At 41.1% G+C, this 24,046-nt stretch overlaps 2 protein-coding genes across 2 annotated transcripts; both read left to right on the top strand.

Moving 5' to 3' along the window:
• Positions 1–2,474: 2,474 nt before the first annotated feature.
• On the top strand, positions 2,475–4,441 carry LOC118423029 (mucin-2-like). The gene is made up of 3 exons (XM_035830923.1): positions 2,475–2,665; positions 3,005–3,286; positions 3,423–4,441. Exons 1-3 carry the CDS (start codon positions 2,608–2,610, stop codon positions 4,439–4,441), a joined length of 1,359 nt encoding a protein of 452 aa, XP_035686816.1. The 5' UTR covers positions 2,475–2,607.
• Positions 4,442–7,543: 3,102 nt separating this feature from the next.
• On the top strand, positions 7,544–11,904 carry LOC118423028 (epidermal growth factor-like protein 7). The gene is made up of 5 exons (XM_035830922.1): positions 7,544–7,578; positions 7,744–7,838; positions 10,719–10,811; positions 11,246–11,377; positions 11,879–11,904. Exons 1-5 carry the CDS (start codon positions 7,544–7,546, stop codon positions 11,902–11,904), a joined length of 381 nt encoding a protein of 126 aa, XP_035686815.1.
• The last annotated feature ends 12,142 nt before the right edge of the window (positions 11,905–24,046 follow it).

Raw genomic sequence — 24,046 nt, 5'->3', positions numbered from 1 at the left:
ATTTCCAGGCCTAACCGATAGAACCGTTTCATTTTTTGTATCATGAACGGGGCCTAATAGAACGTCCGTTCTGTTCGATCTCGTCAGCGTTCTGTTCGATTACGTCAGATGGAACATGATTCGTGTTCTAAATCCCCAAATAGAAGTCTGGAAATTTTGGGGCCAAATTTTACCATCGTGTTGCGGGGTCCGATCTTTCCTCCATGCTCTGTGCTATTCTGATTGGTTACTTTCCTGTGTATCCCTCCGTCTGATTGGTCAGGTGTTAAAAACAATCAACACCGGTGTTGATTTTTTTAACACTGGGCTGGACGGAATCTATGTGTTGTGGCGTCACAACCTTCTGATTGGTCCACGTTCCTGGCTATGTGATAACTATATATATTTATATATATTATAATAGTTTTGATTGAATGATACAGTTTCTATCTGCATCAAGCTTGAGATTGTACATTTTTCTTACCACAGACGCAAAGCCATGCAGTTTTCTACGTTGCCCAAGCACATCTATCCATATGTCCTTACCTAAAGACGATAATTTCATCCTGGTTGACTTCAGTATCTACGTCATCGCTGTTGATGCTCAACTCAGCGTGATGACGCCGATAGTGGACACTACAATGTCACCGAATGTTACGTACCCAATTATGAAATATCGCGTCACTCCAAGCAATACCCTGGAAGCGGAACAGTACTTGTACCCCGTCGTTCGCTTTATTGCCTGTGATAATACATGTGACGTCAGTGTTGTCATCAAAGGTAAGATTAGTATTTAAGTTTGGTTATTGTCGCTCTTTTGTTAACGTTGCATATTGTCATTAACTTAAAAGTCATTGTAATGTTATAGAGAGAATACTAATCTTTGTATACCGCCACAACATTATTTATTGCAAATGTTCTCATATCCGTTTACAAATAAGAAAGTTCACGTAATTAAACTACGTCAGCAAGACTCATTATCGTTGTCTAGTTTCACGGTGGTCAAATACGGGCTCAGGGGCTCAAAACCTCCCATGTCTAGCCGAATTGGAACCTTGTTCCACGATATTCCATCTGACGTAATTCGAACCGAACCCGTGTTCTATTTGGGGTCATCTGCGGTCGTTGCCGGTAAACACTACTCTCTGGCCTTTTTTTCCCAAACTACCTTGAATCAGCCAAAAAAGATAGTTTTTCACAAATATAAACAATTTTCTTGACAGTACATCCATGCTATCACTTTGTTTGGGACCTGTGATATTTAACGAAGCTACTGACGTTTGTGTTGGTGACCTTGAATATTGTAAGTGTTTACACCGGTATCAATTACACCCTCCCGCTATCCGTGCGGCATGACATGCTTACAAACTTCGTTTAAGATCGCGACCAGGAAGAGTCCAAATTAACTCGTTGACGGCTCAAAATGACCGCCATGATTTTCCCGAGATTTCTGTTTTTGGGATTTTTAGAAAATGCCTTCGATTTTGAATTATTCGTAATTAAGTGCGAAAAATGCCATATTTACGCATATTTTCGACTATAACTTTGCTTAAAATTAAAAATTAAAAAATCCCAAAAACAGAAAGTTTTATTTTCCTCATAGATGACGAAAAATACAAAAAACGAGAATTTTCGATGATACATGCGGCCTATCTTATCAAGAGTTTGGTCAAATTAAAGGCCTACCTGAAAACAGAAAATGATCATCTTTTTTAGTAACATCGAAACAAAACAGCTATCTAAATTCAAACGACAACATTCAATGTATGTAAAATTGCTAATTTAATATTATTTTGAAAACATTTTCCTTGTCAAAACGATTTGTTTATTTCCAAATATTTTACGGGTAGCCAAAAGTAGGCCTCCAGTAACCCGATATTCTGTCGAACGCGCATAGCAACGGGAAAGAATACCCTAGCAACCGACCGCCGTGTTTAACATCATAACGGTAACCTAAGGATCGAGAATGATTGCAAACTAATGATTATTTCTGTTTTCTTCCCCGAACAATTTTGGTCCAGACAACACAGAGCCACAAATACTAAACTGTCCGAAACTCAGTCAAAATCTGTACGGGGAGAAGTGTCGTGACGTGAATCTCTATGACTACTACTCCGAAAGCAGGATTGCATCATGTTTCGGCGACAATGTGGGGATCAAGGATGTCATATGTAGGCAAACCCACCTGGACCGCATTGCCATTGGTGAATCAGCTCACATTACGTGCTACACGACGGACATAGCTGGAACTTCTTCAGCCAGTTATAACATCACATTCTACTGCAAGAAGAATGGTAAGATGCTACATATTCAATCAATCATGCTTCAGCTTACACATAGCCAAGCCTGTACAATTAACCATGAGCTAAGACAAGACAGTTACGATTTGGCCATGCAGCGCACACCACACAGCTCCACTCCTCTCATGAAGTGGAATTTAGCAGTACAATGAAATTAAACATTATCGTAACCTCAAAGTCTTTGTCCCATTCTATTTCAGTTTGTCCGCCCCTTAAACCGCCGACATATGGAGCCTTTGTCTGCCACGAGGATAATCTAGTGCAGAGGTGCGCTCTCTTCTGTAAGGAAGGCAAATTCCACAAGAGACGGAACATATTCGAATGTGACATGACCAATCCTTCATCAACATGGACAGGCGCGGGAGTCGACGATATCATATGTCGAAGTGAGTTGTTCTTCAAAACCATTCAGTTATCATAATTACATTAGTATTTAATATATTTCGTCTATCTACTATCTATAGTTACAACCACGTGGTGATCTCGTTGCTGATAAGGCGATGACGTATTCAATCAGGACTGTGAACTTCATGAATTAACATCATTATGGTATTGTACAAAAACACACACACACGAACGCATGCACACATACACACATGAACACACACAAACACACACAAACATACACTACTCAAACACACGTACACATACACTACACAGACACACAAACATTACACATTCTTATTTCGTTTTCTTACTGCAGTGTCATGTAATGTCAATTACAGGCAGGGGGAGACATAAGTATCGGTTCACTTTCAACGTGTCCTGTGATCCCGATAACATGGATTTTCACCGAGAGGTGAAGCGAACATTATCAGGAACAAGAAACCGGCATCAACTGTGCCCCGGCTTGTCCGGCGACGATTGTGAAATCACAGTCTTCTGTGGGAACTGCTCCAATAAAGGGGATAGAGAGAGCGATGCATGTAGTCAAGATCAAGAAACCGTGTCTTCTCACAACAACTGCACAGAGATTGACGTTATAGTTGGAGACACCTGTGGGGCAGGTAAGTATCATCTTCGTCATTTTATAATGGAGGAGAGAGTTATTCCTAGATTTCGTCTTAATCTATTTAAACGAAAGATATCACATTCATATAATTGTATTATCGTTCTAAATTGTTGATATATTTCCGCTTACAGTGACTACAACCCTTGTGCCGACAACAAAGATGGCCACGCAGTCTACTGTTGAGCAGAGCACCCGTCTCTATACAGCTTTGAAAACCACAATATCTTTACCTAAAATCACTGCCATTACTACCTCTGAAACTCCCTTCACTTTTAGAAACGTAGAGGCTACCCCTTCCCTTCAATCTGCTACCACATTTCAACTCATGACGACAACATTGCCTACAACTGTTCAGAACGTGTTAAGTTCAAGTACAACTGAGGGACCTGCTACTAATGATGTTTATACACCATCAGCCATCAGCATTACTAAAACTACAGCAATAACACCACCTACCAAACGACCGCATTCCGCTCAAACCGTCACAAGTACTGGTACACAACACATATCTTTCCCTCCGCCCTCCACACCGTTCACCGCATCAGCTTCTTCCCCTGAATGTTTCACAACCACAGATATACTAGATATACACCCAAAATCCTCGACCTTGTCCAAACTTTCAGTCACCAACACCTCGCCCAAACCTATACCCACTATGACGGCTGGAACTAGATTCATTTCTCCATCTACAGCTACCACCACAACTGTAACCCGTACTCAAAGCACCAAAATCAAAGATGTACCACTTTTCCTAACCGCATCTTTTCCTACAAAACAAAGAGTCACTACTATGCCAACACCAACCACTTCAGACATCTCTTTCTATCAAACCATAACTGCTGATTTTGAAACAGGCTCAATCTCAGCTAAACCTTCGATCATTACAACGAAGACTAAACTTCCACCTGGTGTCATGACGACATCTGAATCTCCAACGAGTTCTTCAACTCCAACATCCACACAATTGCATACCACCTCATCTTCTGCTATGCATAATTACCATGGCACGTCCCAGTCACCCTCTTCAACCACAACCAACCCTGGCGTGAGCAGGTCACAGGACGACTCAACGTTCCCTGTAGTTCCTGTTATATCGGCTGTTGCCGTAGTAACTGTTGCTGTGGTGGCTATCGCTGTCGTCATCTGGTAAGTTTTGATTTTTAACATCGACCATACGTGTAGCCATAACGTTCAACTGATGCAAATATTTTTGCCATCGGAGGATCACTTTTAGCTGATGTCGCATGTCGCTGGGTATAATTCAGATAAATTTCTGACAAATGTTTCTATGCTGACGGATTTTTCTGTCAGGTCATGGAATATTGTGTGTACACATACTTATTTGCCTTTCTTCTGCATTATGATTGATTGTCGTCCTTAACATCGCATGCGCAGTTTCAAGAAGAAGAAGCAACTTGTCACTGCAGCTGCTTACAGTGACCAAGATGGCTCTTGTCACCACAGTCACGAGACAGCCGTGCCTTGTGATGACCCCTTGGAGAGTTTAGAAGCAAAGAAAGTTCACGAGAACAACTTGTTAACAACTATGACTGCATTAAGAAGATAGTCAAGCCACGTCAAGTGGAGAGAGACACTGATCTTTCGAGGAATTCTAGTAATTAGGATGTGATAATCATGTCACTTCTAAAGCGACCATGTCTTACTGTTTTCACTGTGTTCGGATCACTGAGGAGTCAGTTCATTGCCCCTCTGAACATTATCTGATTTGAACCTCGTATACATCTACTCGTGGCGACCGCAGAACTGTAAATAGTGATGAGTTCCAACTAGTGTTTGATGCAATCCCAGCCAAGAATGTGGGTGAAAGTCAACCTAGCCTTAGCAGTGTGGTTAAAGAGAATACAAGTCCTTTGTACTTTTGTGCCTGTTTGGATTTCATCGAAAGGTCGATCCAAGTGTAAGAAAAATAAACAGTTTTATCTACAATGATTTGCTGAATATCGTGTGGTGAATTATGTAGAGGAGTGGAAGATAGGGAGCTGGTATACCGGTAGTACTCCAATGGAAAATGACGACTGATGTACAATCACGTTTCAGTAGCAAGGAGTCTTTTGATAGCGCCCTGTTAAAGTTTGTTTATTGCAAAGCAGACTGTCTCAGTTCTATAATAAAAAATGCATTATCTCCCATAATACTGGACCATTGAACAATGATAAAAGATCCAATATCAGGCGTTCCGCTGCAGTATCAAGAATACTTCCTAAGACCTAGACACATACTAAATATCATTTCATTTATTCAGTCGTTATAATGACCACAAATATCCGGAAAGGCATGCACACCGCCCTCCCACTCAGGGTTGACTATCGCCGCAATGCCTTATGATATCATAATCACCCCTGACAATTCAGCCACAGAAAACGAGTACTAGTATTAGGGGCGTGGCTTCTAACTATCTGTCAGCCCATCAGAGAATTTCGAAAATGCCTTTTTGTTGTCTTAAGGCACCACATAAGGCGACTCATTAATATTCAAGAGCAAGATAACAGCACCGGCATAACGTTTCACGGTTCTTTCAGCGTCCAGACGTCTTTATCAGGTACCAAATTTAACATTTGTCGGTTCTGTGGGTATAGGGTAACCACAGCTAGCATCACCGTATACCGACCTAGCATATGAAAAAAACATTATCATCACGCAAAGATAAACAGATCTTTGTGCACGCCGCGCCGTACACTATTTTTGTTCGAAACTTGCAATCCGGCCGCTGATTGGCCCGCGACAAATCAGGCAAGCTCATTAATATTCAAGTAAGGTGCCCCTAATACACGTTTTCTGTGGCTGAATTGTCAGGGGTGATATCGTAAGGCATTACACTAGAAAGAGAACATTGTGAGATTTGTCGCCCCTCAGAAATGTTACAAAAATTCCCAGAATATGTAGTCTCGTTATGCTGGTCAAGGAGGTTATATTCCTTGTGCTGGTAAACCATTATATCAACGTGCTTGTAAACAAGCAGAGAGTAATTTTGCTGGTAATACTATCTGGTTCTACTTCGCACTTCAGCTAGGTGTCGCTGTTGCATTTTAAAAAGTGGATAATAACTGTGGCCAAGGTGACAAACAGATAGGATAACAGATACACTCTTGGATCAAGGCGATTGTATACGTCTGGTCAGTGACTGTGATGAGGGGAGGTATAAACTCACGTTCGGAATCACCACCTACCCACTACAGCAGCGATACCTTGTAGACCAGGCAGTAATGCCCTTGGGGAGTTGAGGCTCGATTACATCGTCTTTGTATTGACTATCCGGCTGTGTACGCAAATATACAGCAAATTAGAGACTTCTGATGAGTATGTTAATAAAATGTTTTGCTTGGATTCCTTTAGCCACGATGGTCGCTCTCCGGGGAATAACAGCCGTGAAGAAATCTTACACCATTCAACGGACTCGCATTCAACGGCGATTGGGATTGTTGTCTTTGGCTCATGTCATAAAGTCACCGCCCTGATTGTTCACAAAGTACACAACATTGCTATAGCAAGTAACTTGATCAACCTAAAGACCTACTCTCGGTCCCACAGCGAGAACAGCAGGTTCTAGCTAGGTGCTACGCATACCACTTGGACATCGCCTAAAGACTAAAACGATGTACATGTTAACGGCAACAGAAAACATTGCCTCTCATACGAATGGGGGACTACGTACGAGTTTGGTGTTCTAACTTGTACTCAGAACCTTTGTGCTATACTGTCAACAATAATTGCTAGATATCGTTTAGCGAGGGTTGTTGACTTTAAATTAGGCCTTTTGTTGCACCAGAGGTGTCTGAAACCCCAAAAGACTGGCCGTCACCTGAATCAGGTACTAGTACCTGATAGGGTTGAAATAAACAGCATCGTTTGCCTGGGAATCCCAAGTACAGCACCGCGAGATGTGGAACGTCTTGCGTGGCTAGTTTTGCTCTAACAGGCAGTGCCTCTGAAGTCTAACTGTAAAGCAGTGGACTGAAAATGAACCAACTCACGTTGTTATCATACGTACTGGTTTCAGGGTTCGTCTCTATTGTATCGGTCCAACTTCGTGGGTAAGTACACTTCGTCATTGTTGATACCTGTGATGGAATGTATGTTTCCTCGTGGTAATATTCTTGACAGGATCTGACCCAAAATATAGCTCAACATCATCGTTAGCTTGGAAAATTTGCCCCACTTACTGGGCCCTCTCCAGTCACAGATATATACATGTAGTCCATATCATTTTCGTCTCACAATCTACACAGGCCAGATGGATCCGTTTGCACACGCCATGCGTCCCGACAGGTGATGTACACCAGAGAGAACAGGAGGGAACGGGAACCATCATCCATTGTTTGCCTTCCCGTTGTGTAAGTACCAATATGAGAAATGGCTCTTCAAGTGGTTTCTACCGAGTATCTTGTCGTTGGCACCAACATCATGTGTCTTACAATCTGATTTGTTGGTTAGAACCTTCCGGAGTTTTGTGACTGTCTACGCCACTGAATACTTCACTGACTACGAGTGCTGCGTCGGGTGGAACAGGATCAACGATACTTGTCAAGGTAAGAACTCAGCTATGTAACTGTCATGAGTTACAGCTTTCAACCGCTGTGTGTATTAAGTATCTTATGTATTATCCACTTGCAAAGACATTGACAATACTTATATTTGATTTAAAAAGTGCTTCATATCTTGCAGGTGTGTAAAGTAGCCTCTTTCAAATATTTGACGGTAGGTTTTTGTGGCGTATCGACAAAGTATTCGACCCTGCCATGTCACCTATCTTGTGCCCTGAAGACTTCTCTCACGCCACGAATGGGTACCTGACTTAGGTTGGGGAGGTAAAAGGTGGTGAAAGGCTTCGCATTCTAATAAGTGTCTTAACAGCCTCAAAAATCTATGGGACTGCTTTTAACTTCTATCTATTAATTGTAGGTGGCACTGTCTGTCGGAAAGCAAATTAAAAAATATTGGACATACTGGAATAATCAAAATTGCAATTTTTTATAACTATTTGGTATGAATGTTGTCTGTCTCATTTATTTTAGTGGACCAGTTACTTCCCATGTTTTCTGTAGCGTACAGTTACTTCCCATGTTTTCTGTAGCGGACAGTTACTTCCCATGTTTTCTGTAGCGGACAGTTACTTCCCATGTTTTCTGTAGCGTACAGTTACTTCCCATGTTTTCTGTAGCGGACAGTTACTTCCCATATTTTCTGTAGCCGACAGTTACTTCCCATGTTTTCTGTAGCGGACAGTTACTTCCCATGTTTTCTGTAGCGGACAGTCACTTCCCATGTTTTCCGTAGCGGACAGTTTCTTTCCATGTTTATGTAGCGTACAGATACTTCCCATGTTTTCTGTAGCGTACAGTCACTTCCCATGTTTTCTGTAGCGGACAGTTACTTCCCATGTTTTCTGTAGCGGACAGTTACTTCCCATGTTTTCTGTAGCGGACAGTTACTTCCCATATTTTCTGTAGCCGACAGTTACTTCCCATGTTTTCTGTAGCGGACAGTCACTTCCCATGTTTTCCGTAGCGGACAGTTTCTTCCCATGTTTATGTAGCGTACAGATACTTCCCATGTTTTCTGTAGCGTACAGTCACTTCCCATGTTTTCTGTAGCGGACAGTTACTTCCCATGTTTTCTGTAGCGGACAGTTACTTCCCATGTTTTCTGTAGCGGACAGTTAACATCCATTGGCATAATACCGGCCGGTTTACTGCAATTTCTCAAGCAATGCTAATTTGGCAAATGATCAACGCATCGTTTTCTCTATATTTCCCTATATTTCAGATTGGCAAAAAAGCAAGATGACAAAATTGTGTATGTGGAAGGATATTTCACAGCATTGCCTTACTTGAGGGTGTCCTGTAATTGATAGGGAAATTTGTCAACCTAACTTTGTGTAATTGCCTTCCTTGATTTTCGGGAATCTTCTGAATTCATGTTAATTAAGTGTTGTGGGGGACCCCTTGAAACCCTGTTAGGTAATTTACTTAGGTAAATTGAACTGTGTGTGTGTGTGTGGTTAGGAAGACTTCAAAATATAACATCCATTGGCATAATACCGGTTGGTTTACTGCAATTTCTCAAGCAATGCTAATTTGGCAAATGATCAACGCATCATTTTCTCCAGTTACATGTTGCTGTTACAGCTTACCTTTGTCACTTCTTCTGTGTATATTATTTTGTCTCTCTTGTCCTGCTAAAAACATAATATCGTAATTGGAACACACCGCGGAATTGCACGGAGAACGCGTACGGGCGCGTGGTTGGAAGGGGGTGCAATAATACCGGCCGAACGAAACACGGCACAATTAACTGCCGCTATGTACCTTTATACATCCTCTGTTGTTCCTTCCTTTCCTGTTAGTATAGTTAAACAAAACAAAAACCTGCATGAGCATACAAAAAGTCATGAGAAAATGGGCGTATACTGACAAGAATTTTCATTTAATTTTGGTCCGTCACAACCGCTATGACGTAAACTTTGACTTTACTGCTGGCGTAACATTAAAAATGGCGGGAAAATGGCGGCGTACGTTCAATTTGACCCATTCAGCCGTAGATCCGGGCGATAATGCAACGGTTCTTCACACTTTTACATGAGTTGTAGGTCACCAAAAGAAATTCAAGATTGCTGTTGAATCATGCTCGTCTTGTGCCATGAGCACATGTGATTATTATCTACAAATCTGGCTATGAATGTGACAGTGTGTTTGTCCCACGACGAGCTCGTCTGCCCCGAAAATGAACTGAAAACTTTTGGCCTTGTTGTCTTCGATTGCATTGTTATCGATGCTTTGTAAATGATGTATTGGACACCTAGATGTCTGAAGTGTGCATACCTCAGAAATAACTATTGTTGCATGTGTAGATCTCTTTAAATTCCATTATTTTTTATCGGCCGGTATACGTCTTACGGCCGGTATTATGCCAATGCATGTTACTTCCCATGTTTTCTGTAGCGGACAGTTACTTTCCATGTTTTCTGTAGCGTACAGTTACTTCCCATGTTTTCTGTAGCGTACAGTCACTTCCCATGTTTTCTGTAGCGGACAGTTACTTCCCATGTTTTCTGTAGCGGACAGTTACTTCCCATGTTTTCTGTAGCGGACAGTTACTTCCCATGTTTTCTGTAGCGGACAGTTACTTCCCATGTTTTCTGTAGCGGACAGTTACTTCCCATGTTTTCTGTAGCGGACAGTCACTTACTATGTTTTCTGTAGCCGACAGTTACTTCCCATGTTTTCTGTAGCCGACAGTTATTTCCCATGTTCTGTAGCGGACAGTTACTTCCCGTGTTTCCTGTAGCGGACAGTTACTTCCCATGCATGTTTTCTGTAGCGCGGAGAGTAACTTCCCAAGTTTTGTATCGCCAACAGTTACTTCCCATGTTTTCTGTAGTGGACAGTTACTTCCCATGTTTTCTGTAGCGGACTGTCACTTCCCATGTCACCACGGCTTGTGCGTCGAAACGAACGTCTGTGAATGTGATGATGGATGGGAAGGCGCGCAGTGTGAACACGGTAATTATAATGTTTTGTTCATGATCTGTGGTCAAGCTATATGGCCAATGCGCCTTTCGTCAGTTTTTACCTAAAAGAGTCACGTACCTGGTCCATAATGTTTGTTACTTACGTGTTGCTGCCTTGTCGTCAAAGGTTTGCAAACAACCTATCAGTGGCGCGTATGCCTCTTGTTTAACATCATGCAAGATATCGAAATTAATGTGTAAATTCAAACATTGTCGGCCTTTGGGGATGATCGTCTTTCACTGTTGTTGTGAACTCCAAGCATATATAGGATTTAGGTCCTGTGGGCATGAAGTGGCGGTGATTTTCAACGTTTGTCTTCTTCCTTATAAATCGCCGCCACTCTCATGAGACATATTATGTGCAAGTGATGCCGTGCCTGACTTGACTTCACCAAAAAGTTCAACATCTCATCATTTTTTCTGCAGAAATCCCTGACATTGACGAGTGTGCTAGGGGCGACAGCGGCTGTGCGCAGAACTGCCACAACACGCACGGGTCGTACTTTTGCACCTGTGACGCATGGTACAGCTTAGCTGCCGACGAACACAACTGCACAGGTAAAAACTGAATCTTAACTTGAAAGTTTATCTGTAGTGTTAGAATTCATTCTGATTTTCAACAGAAGAAGTGGGACTTACATGAATTCAGCCACAGAAGCAGAGAATTGTCTCTTCCTTGACAAAGAAGGACTGTATTTGATTAGTCGAAAATCTAGTAGGTAAGTCCAACTACTTGTGTTGGAAATTTCAGTTAAACTTTGTTCAGAAGAACTGATTGTTATTGTGCCAGCTTATTGCTTAGGCAAGTGTTGCATTCATGGTCGTTCGGTCGTCGCCGCTGTCTTTAGACAATCATGCGTTTTTTTTTAATTTATTTCCTGGACGGGCAGATATATGTAGCCTAACAAAACAACACACAGAAATGCAGCCGATGGGAAAGAGATGGAAATCGGCAAGTAACAGAATCCTAGCCACTAGCAACTTGTAACGTAGAAAGAAATAGCTGAATGTTGTGATGGTAATATGATTTTGACATCGCGCATTGTCTTTCATGTGCAGATATCAACGAATGCGTCACAAACTAGAAAGGCCGACATTTGCTTAAGAGCAAATACAGCATATTTCAGCCATACCCCTTCCCACGCAACATTGGACTGTTCCAAAACACCCCTGCGCAAAAATGGAACATCCTCTTAACAGTACATTATCCCCCAAAGTGGACTGGTATTGTGAATTGATTCCAGGTAAAAACAGAGCTTGCTTCTATTTTTCAGAAAATGACAATAATCACACCTTCCATTCAGAAAATTTTCATCATGACTGAAAATTGTTGAATGACTTCATGTAATGTCATTAACAATTTTCAGTACGATAACTAGGTGTAAGTTTAAAAAAGTATAAGCTCCTTGTGATGTGGGTACATTTATTATTGCAGTGAACTTTTTTTATTCAAGTAGGGCATACGATTTAATAATTATCAAGCAGGTGCAGGTACTGTAGGAGCGTTTGTTTTCTTCAAGCTGTAAAACTGTTAAATTGTTTTACTTTGTATGCAATCAGCCATCGAGCCTATTCTTATTTTAGTTTAACAACTTCCTGCCAGACCCGGAAGATACGATTGAACCTTGTTCGAGGATTTATTTTCGTCTGTCTGGTCAGTCTGTTCATACCCTGGCGCTGAGAGTGTTTTGTTGGGCTGAAACTCTGGCAGTTTAAAGTTACTTACAATTTAAATGTTCAAAGTTTATGTCAAAAAACAACAGCACTAGGAAATGTGGCCACTATAGACAGGTGGTCACTATAGAGAAAATGCTGATCTATTGACTAGGAGCCATACGTTACACATGATTTCAGTACACTGATCATTAATCATATAAACATTGCACAGGTAAGCCAATTGTTTAGATGTACAATTAAGTTCAAATAATTCTGAAGAGAAATATTGATGAGAAAATAATCATTCTCGCCACTGTCTAACTTATGATTACGTATCAAAACTAAACGCAGATTTTCTAACTAACGCACCTTTCGCCGACTTCATCAAAGGACCGCCGGCTATCAATCAAACACGGCTGTTGATTAGACTTAGAGTTTCAAACAGTCATGTGCTGTGTGCCAGTTGACAGCGAACTTCATGCTACGTGATGTTTTACATTGCTTGGACCTTCTTTCCTACAGCGGTGCTTCTACAAAATATTTAGACTGTAACACTGAGTCCCACATGTTTTATAGAATAGAATTTGACGCAGAACAGCGTTTTTTGCTGGGTATTTTTCTTGAAACATGTCCGTGGGAATATCAGCGAGGCGGCGACGTAGGGATATCAGACCGTCAACAAAAGTCGCACGGCGGCTAACGGCGCAGCGAAGATACTAGCGCTACAAATAAGCGCTTCAACTAAGGATGGCAACCCGTACAATATTTTTGTATACTGTTGAGCTAAGTAAAGTTTGTTGTTTATGAGGTTTTAGTTGTCTTTGAAGCTTTGACCCGAAATATTTTAAAGTCAAACTGCTGAAGAGAAGTAAGTGACTGCTACGATTATCGTAGATATGGCCCTAAAAAAACTGATAAAAGAAGCCTTCTCAATAGTCTAAAATGCAAGAGCTTCCGGGGGGGCTTCGCCCACCTGGGTCCCCCCCACAGTGGCCCTGCCCCTGGACCCCGCCAGGGACATTCGGCGGCCCCCGGACCCCTGTCCAACGCTTTGAAAAAATCCTGGCGAGAAGTCTGTACGGCCTGAGTCTTCAAGTTAACGTATTGTGTGGCCCCGCTTATGAATATTAATTAGCCTTCGCTTTCCTCTTCGCTGATTGGCTGAACCATTAATTGAATTAACTCTTCCTGCCGGCTAGACGCAGGTGCAGATGTCGGCTCTGTGGGGTGAACGTCCGAAAGGTCATGGCATGGAGAACGAAAGAAAACCAATTTCCCCCCCAAAAAAGTGCTGTAATTAAGCCTTTTACAGTACTTTATGCCAAAAATTTCACTTGGATCATTTTACCAACTATCTTATGCCTATCTATACCAAATGTTACTCATACCAGGGTACAGGGGTGCAAAATATACCGTTATAAGACCGTCAACAACAGTCGCACGGAGCTAACAGCGCAGCGAAAATACCATCGCTAGCGTTTCAACTTCGGATAACAAGTTATAAGACTTAGTACTGTTGAACTCAGTAACGTTAAAGTTTGTTTTTAGTTGCCTTTGCCGGTTTGACCTGAAATAGTGTTACGCTAAACTCCTGAAGAGAAGTTAAGTGACTGCTGCCATTATCATAGATATGCCCCTAAGAACTGATACAATATAAAGCCTTCTGAATAGTTAAATGCGAGAGCCTTAGGCGGGCTTCGCTCCCTCTGGCGGGAACACTGCTATATACGGGATCATGAGGCCCCGCTTATGAATATTAATTAGCCTTTGGCCTCCTCTTCGCTGATTGGCTAGGTCTTTGATTCAATTAACTCTCCGGCTGACGCGCACAGGTGTGGCTCTGTGCGGGGTCACGGAAGGTCACGTCAGGAGGCCAAAAGAAAACAAATTTCCCCTCAGAAAAGTGCCAAAATTAATCATATTTAAGTTGTTTATGTCAAAAATTTTACTTGAATCTTGTTACCAAGTATCTAATGCCTATCTATACCAACTTTCAGGTCATTTAATTGTAATACCAGGGTACAGGAGCCAAAAGTGTCCTTTTTTGGTAGAAAATTGGCCAAAAATCGCAAAAAAAAGCATTTTGTTGCACTGTACACGAAAAGTGTTATTGAATTTATATGAAGGGATTATCAAGGCACATCTGTGTCAAATTTCAGCTCATTCGGTTGCAATACCAAGGTACAGGAGCCAAAAGTGTCCTTTTTTGGTAAAAAATTGGTCAAAAAATCGCAAAAATAAGCATTTTGTTGTACTGTACACCAAAAGTGTTATTGAATTTATATGGGGGCATTATCAAGGCACATCTCTGTCAAATTTCAGCTCATTTGGTTGTAATACCAGGGTACAGGGGCCAAAAGTGTCCTTTTTTGGTCAAAAATTGGTCGAAAAATCGCAAAAATAAGCATTTTGTTGTACTGTACACCAAAAGTGTTATCGAATTTATATGGGGGCATTATCAAGGCACATCTCTGTCAAATTTCAGCTCATTTGGTTGTAATACCAGGGTACAGGGGCCAAAATATACAGTTTTGGTCTAAAATTGACCAAAAAATCTCAATAAAATCATTTTAGAGGCAGATATGAAAAAAACTGAGAAAAAAGCATCAAGGTATTGGTCCATTCTACCCCTGTGCCAAATTTCAGGTCATTCGGTCCAGGAACGGCGGATATGAATCACTTTGAAGATTTGACAGGAGAAAGAAGAAGAAGAAGAAGAAAGAAAGAAGAAACATTACGAATACAATATATTTCACCATACTATGTATGGCTGAAATATAATTACGAATACAATATATTTCACCATACTATGTATGGCTGAAATATAAAAACGTTGGATGCGAACACTTTTGCACCAACGTGCCAGGCGGTCGGTACTGTAGCTGCAGGCCTAACTATCGTCGTGTAGACGGGCGTAAATGTAGAGGTAGGATTTTTTGCTTCATCAGGTTAGGATAGTAGTATTGCAAAGTAAGGGTGTTTTTTTTTTAATTATAACTCATCTTGTTCTTACTGTGGAATCTCTGCAAGTGTTACATCCATGGTCGACCAGTCTTCGCCGCTGCCTTTAAAATATGTGTTCTTGTTAGCCTCCGTTGCAGTCTTCGAACGGGGCTGGTTTTAATTTTTTTTTTGGGGGGGGGGGGGTTGCTTCGCGATTTTTAACGTTGGCTAGGTTCTCTTGTGCCGGGAAAGGGAGTTTGCCGAGGAAGGGAGTTTGCCGTAATAGCGAGTCTTTGCCCCATCCGAGACAAGCTGAAACCCTTGTTTTTTTTTCATTAATGGCAAATTAATCAAGTTTGCCGAGGAAGGGAGTTTGCCGTAATAGCGAGTCTTTGCCCCATCCGAGACAAGCTGAAACCCTTGTTTTTTTTTAATTAATGGCAATTTAATCAAACCAAGCTACCGACAAAATTTGCCCCTGAAAATGAGAACCTACGTTGCAACGACTCGTGCCTTCGGCGCTCGAAATGGTGAAAATATGTTGGGGCGTCGCTCTCAATAACTTAAGCTAACACTATGTGTATTTTTAATAGAAATGCCATTAAACTTAGTGTAGTCTGTCAGTACAATTTGCCCCTGGAAAAGCAGGAAAAAGTGTTTCAGTGGCACGTGGGTCTAGATTTAAAATTTCACTTCGCGATAACATAAAAGTGTAGTTTCAGTTGGATCCAACCTGAATAGCTGAACTGCTTTCGTTGGGACAACACAACTTTCAAAACAATTTTCGGCTTTAAGAGAATAGAACTAGTCTTTTCTTTCATACAGTAAAAGATGGCAACATTCTCAAATTCCCTTTTCAATCTTTTCAATTCCAAGATACAAATTCCAACCTCAAGAATAAGCCTTTAAATGGCACGATGTCATGATTTTCTTCAAATTCAAATTTTGGGAACAGTCCGTATTGCATAAGGAAAAGTGTGAAAATCGCTAATTTTGCACACCTTTCTAGTTCTTCTTTCTAGTTCTTCTTTAAAACTTTGGAACAGTCTTTGGCAGGTAATGTTAACGATATTTAAACACGTTACTCCATAATGTTTCATTCTACAAACCTAAAAGCCAGGCCATTTTCTGTAGTTAAGCGAACACGTTAACCACGTTAACAGGATAAAACACTTCTTCGGTTGTTAACTGACGAATTTGTAATCCATATTGTCTTCTCGTGGGATGTGTAGAATGTGAATGAAAATTAACTATTAAGTTGTTAGAATACAAGCCTGTTTTAATATGACCTGCATTGATACCCCTATTTCAGCTCTTGACTGTCCATTACTCAATGTGCCAGCCAATGGCGCGCTTGTGTGTGGCTGGTGGTTCTTTGGCACATATTGTAATCCAAACTGTGAGGGAAACGATGACTTTCCATTGGGTTACACGCCGTCTACGTACTACTGCAGTCTAGACGGGATTTGGATATGGTTGGCAGGCAGTGGTAGACCTGCCCCCGCAGCGAGGGTGCCAATACCAGACTGCAGTGGTAAATACATTGATTCATAATTCTATATTTTAGTCATGTTAAAACTCGATCAAGAATTGATTTTGTTGATGGTAATTGCACTACCAATCTCTTTTTGCTTGGTCAAAGGGTTGTGGTCATTACCCAAAAGAAAAGGCATATATACAGCTTGATACAGCTTGTGTCGTAAAAGAATGTTGATTAATACAGAAAGAAAACATAGAACTTTATATGATTATCAAGAACAGAGCCATGTGATATAGAATAAAAGAGACACGAATAAGGCAACTTATTTTTGTATCTTTCATATATTTCGTATCTATTCACAACCAACACCACAGCCGACGTTCAGGTGGCCGTCTCTCACCTTCCTTAGGGCAATGCTGGCTGGTACTATTCCGCACTGCAGCTAGGTGTCGTTGATAACAATTTGGTCCCAAACGTAGAGAACTGTTATGCATGCCACACTTTAGCTGCAGTGTGAATCGTACAAGTTAGAATTGCTTTGAGGAAGGTGACAGACGGTCACCGAATGTTATGCCTTCGTTCTGTACCTTGTTTTCTAGTGAAGTAGTGATTCTCCAACATGATGAAATTACTATGGTACTAAACATGAGGTATGCACATTACAGAAACATCACCGCCCACAGCAGATAGGCAAGGCTACATCTACTTTTACTACAATGGGAACTGCAGTGACCCTGCTGTACAGCAGCAAATCAAGATCAGCTTTATCAATGAGATCACCAATCGATTCTCTGTAGTTTGTAGACTTGCGCTGATAAGAGACAGAGACAGTGGAGGATGCAGCATTAAACAAGTTTTCGTAAGTATATGTAAAGTAATGGTTTAGAACACTTCAAACTAACTAATCTCTCTGACTTGGCTTATTTTCGTATACTGTGAATATGATCTTAGTACAAAAATTGTTACGAAATGTTCATCTCTGGCGGCAATCGACATTGCAAGAAAACTTGACGCGCTCTTTGATTCAGTACACAACTTAAATCGCTTACCAACATGTGTGATGGTTGCTGCTTTTAAAACTAAATCTTAACTAGTAGTTTGTATCTGAAACATTCACAATAACATTGCTATTTTAATATCATACACAAACTTTTAATATCATAGAATGTATAAAGCAATTTCTGTTGAATAGAAATGGCACTGTCATTACAGTATCATTGCTACAAAAAGTATCATTGCTACAAAAAGTGCCGGTTCAATTCCTGTTTGATTTGAATTTGTAGGTGACTTGTGGAACACGTTCAAAGCGTTCACTTTGGCCATCTCTGTCAAGGATGGTACGGCAGACAGCCGATGAAGTACGCATTGACTTTACACTCACCGTTGCTGCTGAGAACACAACTGACAACCAGACAGCTTCTGAGTCATTAGAATCCTCACTTGCCACAATGGAAAGCGTGCTCGAGAGTCTTAGAAATGCAACGGATTCGGGAGAACTGCACCTAGAAGTGGACGGAAAAACATTGGAAGCTATTCCTAATTCCCTACAAGCAAGCGAGGTGGTGTTGACTTGTCCAGCCGGAATGGCGTGGAACAATGACACAAAGAGATGCGGTAAGTTGTGGTGCGGAGGTTTCGTAGTCACTTGGTGTTTGTGGCGATAGGTTGTGTCTGCACTTTCACTATTGGCATTAAGCACGGATTGGTTGGGTCAAAAGTAGTAGAATATAGCACCAAAGGTTAGATGCAGGAAGTAGCAGATCAGTGTTGATAAAACTACTAAAAATCAAACATGACATAGGGTCCATGAATTAGGCAGCAAATACATGTTGATAGTGTTTTTACAATTACATATTTTCAATAATGCTAGTTTCATATGGCGTTCTAATTAAGGAGTTGTGTTTAGGCCTGTTTTATAATCCCTTTTCCCATTCATGCACAATTCTTTCTATCTTGCTAGCCAATTAAATATCTGTGGAGAATCACCTAGCAGTACCATCCTCAGTAATCCTCAGTAATCCCATACCATGTTACAAGTGTACCTTCTTTTAAACTAAACTATTATGCATATTCTCTATTTCAGTCGGGTGTCCATCGGGCTTCTACTTCGATGAACAAAACAACACATGTGTGGACTGCCCTCTTGGCTCATACCAAGACCTACAAAACCAGCTGTACTGTAAGGCGTGCCCAAATGGAACATGGACGGAAGATATTGGTAGCAAAAATGACACCTACTGTACAGGTGAGTCACACTCGTATGAACCTACCTAAAGTGTAAGACATATAAGAGGATTTGAACAACTAAGAAGAGGTAAATACACTCACTAAAGTATTCTTTTTGAACAAGTTGCTATTTGTATTATTATTACCTTTGCCAGACGATTTTGTTTTTAGCGTGTGTGTATGCATGTATGTGTGTTTGTTTGTGTGTGTGTGTGTGTGTGTGTGTGTGTGTGAACAGTACGAGAGGTGCTAAGTTCTCGGCCTTACCCAGAAATAATAAGCACAACTCTGATTTCGAGGCACAACTTTATAGTATGAAGACTTTTATCAATACCCGCCAAATTTCAAATCATTACAGTCACTACTTTCCAGGCATTCGTTTATCTTTAATTAGAAGGTAAGTGGCGAGAAAAAAAGGGTGAATTGTGATCAGACAGGTTTGTTTGAGTTCCCCATGCCGTAAATTCTTTGTCATTAACATGATTCTCTTCCTATTTCAAGCAGAAAGAAGTGGGTGTCTAACTTTCAGCAGCGCAAGTTGACGCGCACACCTTAGGTCGCAGCTCAATTATCCACGTTTTTTCCTTCGCCCTTACCTACTGCTACTGCATGTCGTCTGAAAAGTAATGATCACACTAATTTGAATTTAGGTACACATTCATATAAGAATGTCGGGGGGCGACACAGGTTATCTGGCATCTACGACCCTCTGCTGCAGTCGTGTGTCCCTGACGTCACGTCCGGAAGCTACTGTAACAGCAGACGGGTCCATTCCGTGAACAAGGCTGACGGAGTCGGCCGAAAATTTGGGGTAAGTCCCAATTTAACTTGGTGTTGGTTACGTAAAGTTTAGTCTTTTCCACATTCATATAAGACTTTATACTAGACAACTATGCTTCGAAATCTGAGTTGTGCTCATTATTTCTGGGTGAGGCCGAGGACTTATTGATCACCCCTCGTATAACTCGAGAAGTCTTGGATGGATCCTGATGATATTTGGTAGGTGGGTAGGGGTCGGGAAAACGAAGGTCAAGTTCGACAACGGCCCCCTAGCGGCTTGCTGCAGCGGAACTTCCATTTTTGATAAGTCTAACTATCAGTATTTGAATGGTCTTGCTTCAAATCACAACCTTTAGACATCGATGCATGTAAGGAAAACCCATGTGACGCCCAGGCCACCTGTTTGGACAACCCCGCTCCAGCCCTGGATGCAACTTGCACCTGTAACGCTGGATATACAGGGGATGGGCTCGTTAATGGGTCTGGATGCTCAGGTATCATTTTTCGTTCTTCAACTTAGTATAAACTTAGTGTTGCATAAACCATTGCATAAATCATTTACAAACCTACTTTGATGCTACTTTTACTACGATTATTACTGCTGGTATTGCTGTTGCTGTTATGTAACTACTACAAAGGCCTCTGCCATTCAATTTTCAGAAGAATTCTTCTAATTAGTGCTTTTTCATCACATTTCCTAGACATCAATGCTTGTTCGAACAACCCATGTGACGCCCAGGCCACCTGCGTGGACAATCCTGCTCCGGCTCTGGATGCGAATTGCACCTGTCACGCTGGGTACATAGGAGATGGCCTCGCCAGCGGAACTGGATGTTTAGGTATTGCATAATGTCTCTACTAGACTCCATAACTTGTTGATAAAAAGTAAACATTATATTGTCCGAAGAAACTATCCGTCACTGTGTTGCGACGGCCGGTGTCACAGCGATCTCGCCCCCCCCCCAGCGATCTCGCCCCCCCCCCCCAAGAACATTACTAGTACTTCTCGGAGAGGTCGCAAGAGCAGCTGGTACTACATATTAGGTGCGCTACCTGGTACTTTACTGCACCTGGGAGTAACATAGTCGGTGTGTTACCTGGCTGGTACCTATATGGCGCACCTTATTACCGTAAGATGTCATACCTTGTTCGGTGCAAACACTACATTGAAAAGACATTTTTTTGCAGCTGACATTGCTGAGATGGCATAAAAAACAATACTATTGTGAACGTATAAATCAACACCGTATAAGGTACGGAATACGTCAGCTATATGTCTTAAATTCGTCAGGGTTTTTTCTTTCTTGTGCAGAAAACATTTCCAAAGCACTTACAAAAGCACAAGTGAATAATAGTTTCTCATTATAAACACTATCTACGCGCAAGTTGATATACCTGTTGCGAAACGCTACAAAACACTGGTAAAGTAACAGTCTTAAGAAACACGGATAAATGCACCAGTTTCTAAATACTAGAAAAAACAGTCATATTGGAGGTGAAGATACCCCTTGGCCAGGTGCATACACAAAAATGTGCATTATTCTAATGAATACCTTATTTGCATAATCAATAAAGACATTACATAGTTCTTTTGTGGTCAATTCATAGTAGAGACTTCATTTTGGAGATATATAGGTTGCTTGAGGACAGGTGAATACAATTCAATGCATCTTATGTCGAGACTCAGGTATATGCAATAATTGGAATACGAGGGACCCAACCCTCCTTGTCGGAAACAAGTTCAACTATCTTATTTCTATGTAATTACGTTAATATTAATACTATGGATGGAGTTATGTATCAAACTCGTGTACTTATATAATTCTGAAACTTCACTTTGTGATTTATACCAATCAACTTCTAAAGTTTTATGTAACCCTGTTTTGTATTGGGGGGGGGGGGGCGAGATCACTAGCCGGGGAGGGCGATATCGCTAGTGATTTCGCCTCGGGGGGTGGGGGGGTGGGGTGGGGGGGTGACATCGCTAGTGATTTCGCCCCCGGGGGGGCGAGAACGCTGTGACACCGGCATAGTAAAGGCACACTCTCACCGGACGTGGGGCACGCTTGCGGCATTGCGGTGTTCGAAAAGATACTCTTACTTGCTGTGTATTTTGTCGTCTTCTATGCCATACTTTTACGTATTACGCAATATCTGAATTATAAAAATCGGAGAAAATGCAAGCATGCTCCACGTCCGGTGAGAGTGCACCTTTACACCTCTGATAAAATATTCCCCATATTTTGGCCAATTTTACTACTTTTTCTTGTCCGCCAATAGGCCTTGTATAGACTATATCACATATTTCTACGAAGACCAGGTACTCCAGTGCCATATATTTGCATTGGGTTACTCAGCAAATATATTTATATTTGACAGTTTTTCAGATTTGAAATAACCGATAGGTTTGTGTAACAGATATCATATGGAGCACGGTATATCCACTGGTTTAGAGAAGTCAAAATGATTACATTCTACTCAACTAAATCTTGGTTATTGACAAGGATGTTCAGAAAGTGCTTCTTTCATTACGCAGAGATACGACCTTGTAGTTTCGCGTGTTGCCCAAGACCACGCATCGAGTTGACGTTACCCGAACACCAGAACTATGTTGAAGTTGACTTCAGAGTCTACATCTTCGCATTCGATAATACCTTGAACGAGACGACGCCATTGGTGGACGTTACTTCTGAAGTCACATACCCAGTCACAAAGTACCAAGTCAATCCAGACAGGAAGCCGTCGTCAGCTGGAGAATACCTGTTTCCCCCAGCAAAATTTAAGGCTTGTAGCGACACCTGTGAGTTTAGTGTGATTGTCAAAGGTACGTCAACTAAATGCGTGTATTGAATAACATCTTATAATGTTTATTTTTTTTCCACCTATATAACCTTATACATCTTCGACTGTTTTTCAAGATTTCAAGGCTCTCACACATCTGTACTATTACTTTTATCAATTTTTAGTACTGGATGTTATATTCATTTTTCACCAATATCATTAAATAGCTGTATTTGGGGCTTAATCGAATCAAACCATATAACTTGTAAGTAGTTACTAAATAACCTATAGAGATAGTGACTTTTCAACTCAAGAAATGGAAAGGCTATGGAGCTAACGTTCCAATATCTTGTAGAATGTTCCAAAGAGCGAACTTCTTTTTCGTTATTTCCCATCGAATTCAATCCAGACAAGTCAGCGCCACAGCTACTGAACTGTCCATCATTTGAACATCACCTCCAAGGAGACAGTTGCCGTGATGTGAATGTGTCTGACTACTACAGCACCAGTGAGATGGCATCGTGGTTTCGGGACAATGTTGGGATCAAGGCTGTCCACTGTAAGCAGCCTACAGTCAACACTATCGCGCCTGGTGAAACAGCGTCTGTCACGTGTCAAGCGAAGGACATTGTTGGCAATCCTTCAGCTGATTGTGACATCACATTCTACTGCCAAATGCAAGGTAATTTGGTGCATTTTTAAGTTCGAGAGTCACTATGAACACCCAAGGCAAAGGCCTCTTCCCTATGCTTCGAGCACGATCAGTATTTGTACCATTTTATTTACTGTATTCAATAAAGGTTTAAATTTCTTCGTATTCAGTTGGGGAATTTCTACCTACCTGATTGTATATATGTGTCAACTAAACATGAAAAATTTAACGCTATAGCTAGTAACGTATATCAACATTTTATATCAGTTAAGATGTATTTTCCCATAATATAATATAATATAATATAATATAATATAATATAATATAATATAATATAATATAATATAATATAATATAATATAATATAATATAATATAATATAATATAATATAATATAATATAGATTGTCCACCGCTGAAGCCACCGGGGTTTGGAGCGTTTGTCTGTCACGAAAACCAGCAAGAACACCGATGTGCTCTCATCTGCACGGAAGGGAAGTTTCATACAAGGCGCATTGAAGACATCTTCAGATGTGACCCGAACAGCCCTTCTCCGAGATGGACTGGTGTAAATGTGGATCATGTCAGCTGCAGAGGTGAGTTAATAATGTTTTTTTTTAATAACTGAAACTTTACAACTGCCATACATTGTCATCGATACGATTGTTTAGCAATAGACCATTCTTTCACTCACTCATTCATTCATTCAT

Source organism: Branchiostoma floridae, chromosome 9, assembly GCF_000003815.2.
Source record: "Branchiostoma floridae strain S238N-H82 chromosome 9, Bfl_VNyyK, whole genome shotgun sequence".
Lineage (NCBI taxonomy): Eukaryota > Metazoa > Chordata > Leptocardii > Amphioxiformes > Branchiostomatidae > Branchiostoma > Branchiostoma floridae.
The sequence above is the reverse complement of the archived record's forward strand: the minus strand, read 5'-3'. Positions and strand labels throughout refer to the sequence as shown.

Coding starts and splice junctions, on each gene's coding strand:
- LOC118423029 (XM_035830923.1), top strand. CDS start 2,608: ATGACCAATCCTTCATCAACATGGACAGGCGCGGGAGTCGACGATATC. Junction 2,666..3,004: donor CGACGATATCATATGTCGAA/GTGAGTTGTTCT, acceptor TGTCAATTACAG/GCAGGGGGAGACATAAGTAT. Junction 3,287..3,422: donor TGGAGACACCTGTGGGGCAG/GTAAGTATCATC, acceptor TTCCGCTTACAG/TGACTACAACCCTTGTGCCG.
- LOC118423028 (XM_035830922.1), top strand. CDS start 7,544: ATGGATCCGTTTGCACACGCCATGCGTCCCGACAG. Junction 7,579..7,743: donor CACGCCATGCGTCCCGACAG/GTGATGTACACC, acceptor TTTGTTGGTTAG/AACCTTCCGGAGTTTTGTGA. Junction 7,839..10,718: donor GATCAACGATACTTGTCAAG/GTAAGAACTCAG, acceptor TGTTTTCTGTAG/CGGACTGTCACTTCCCATGT.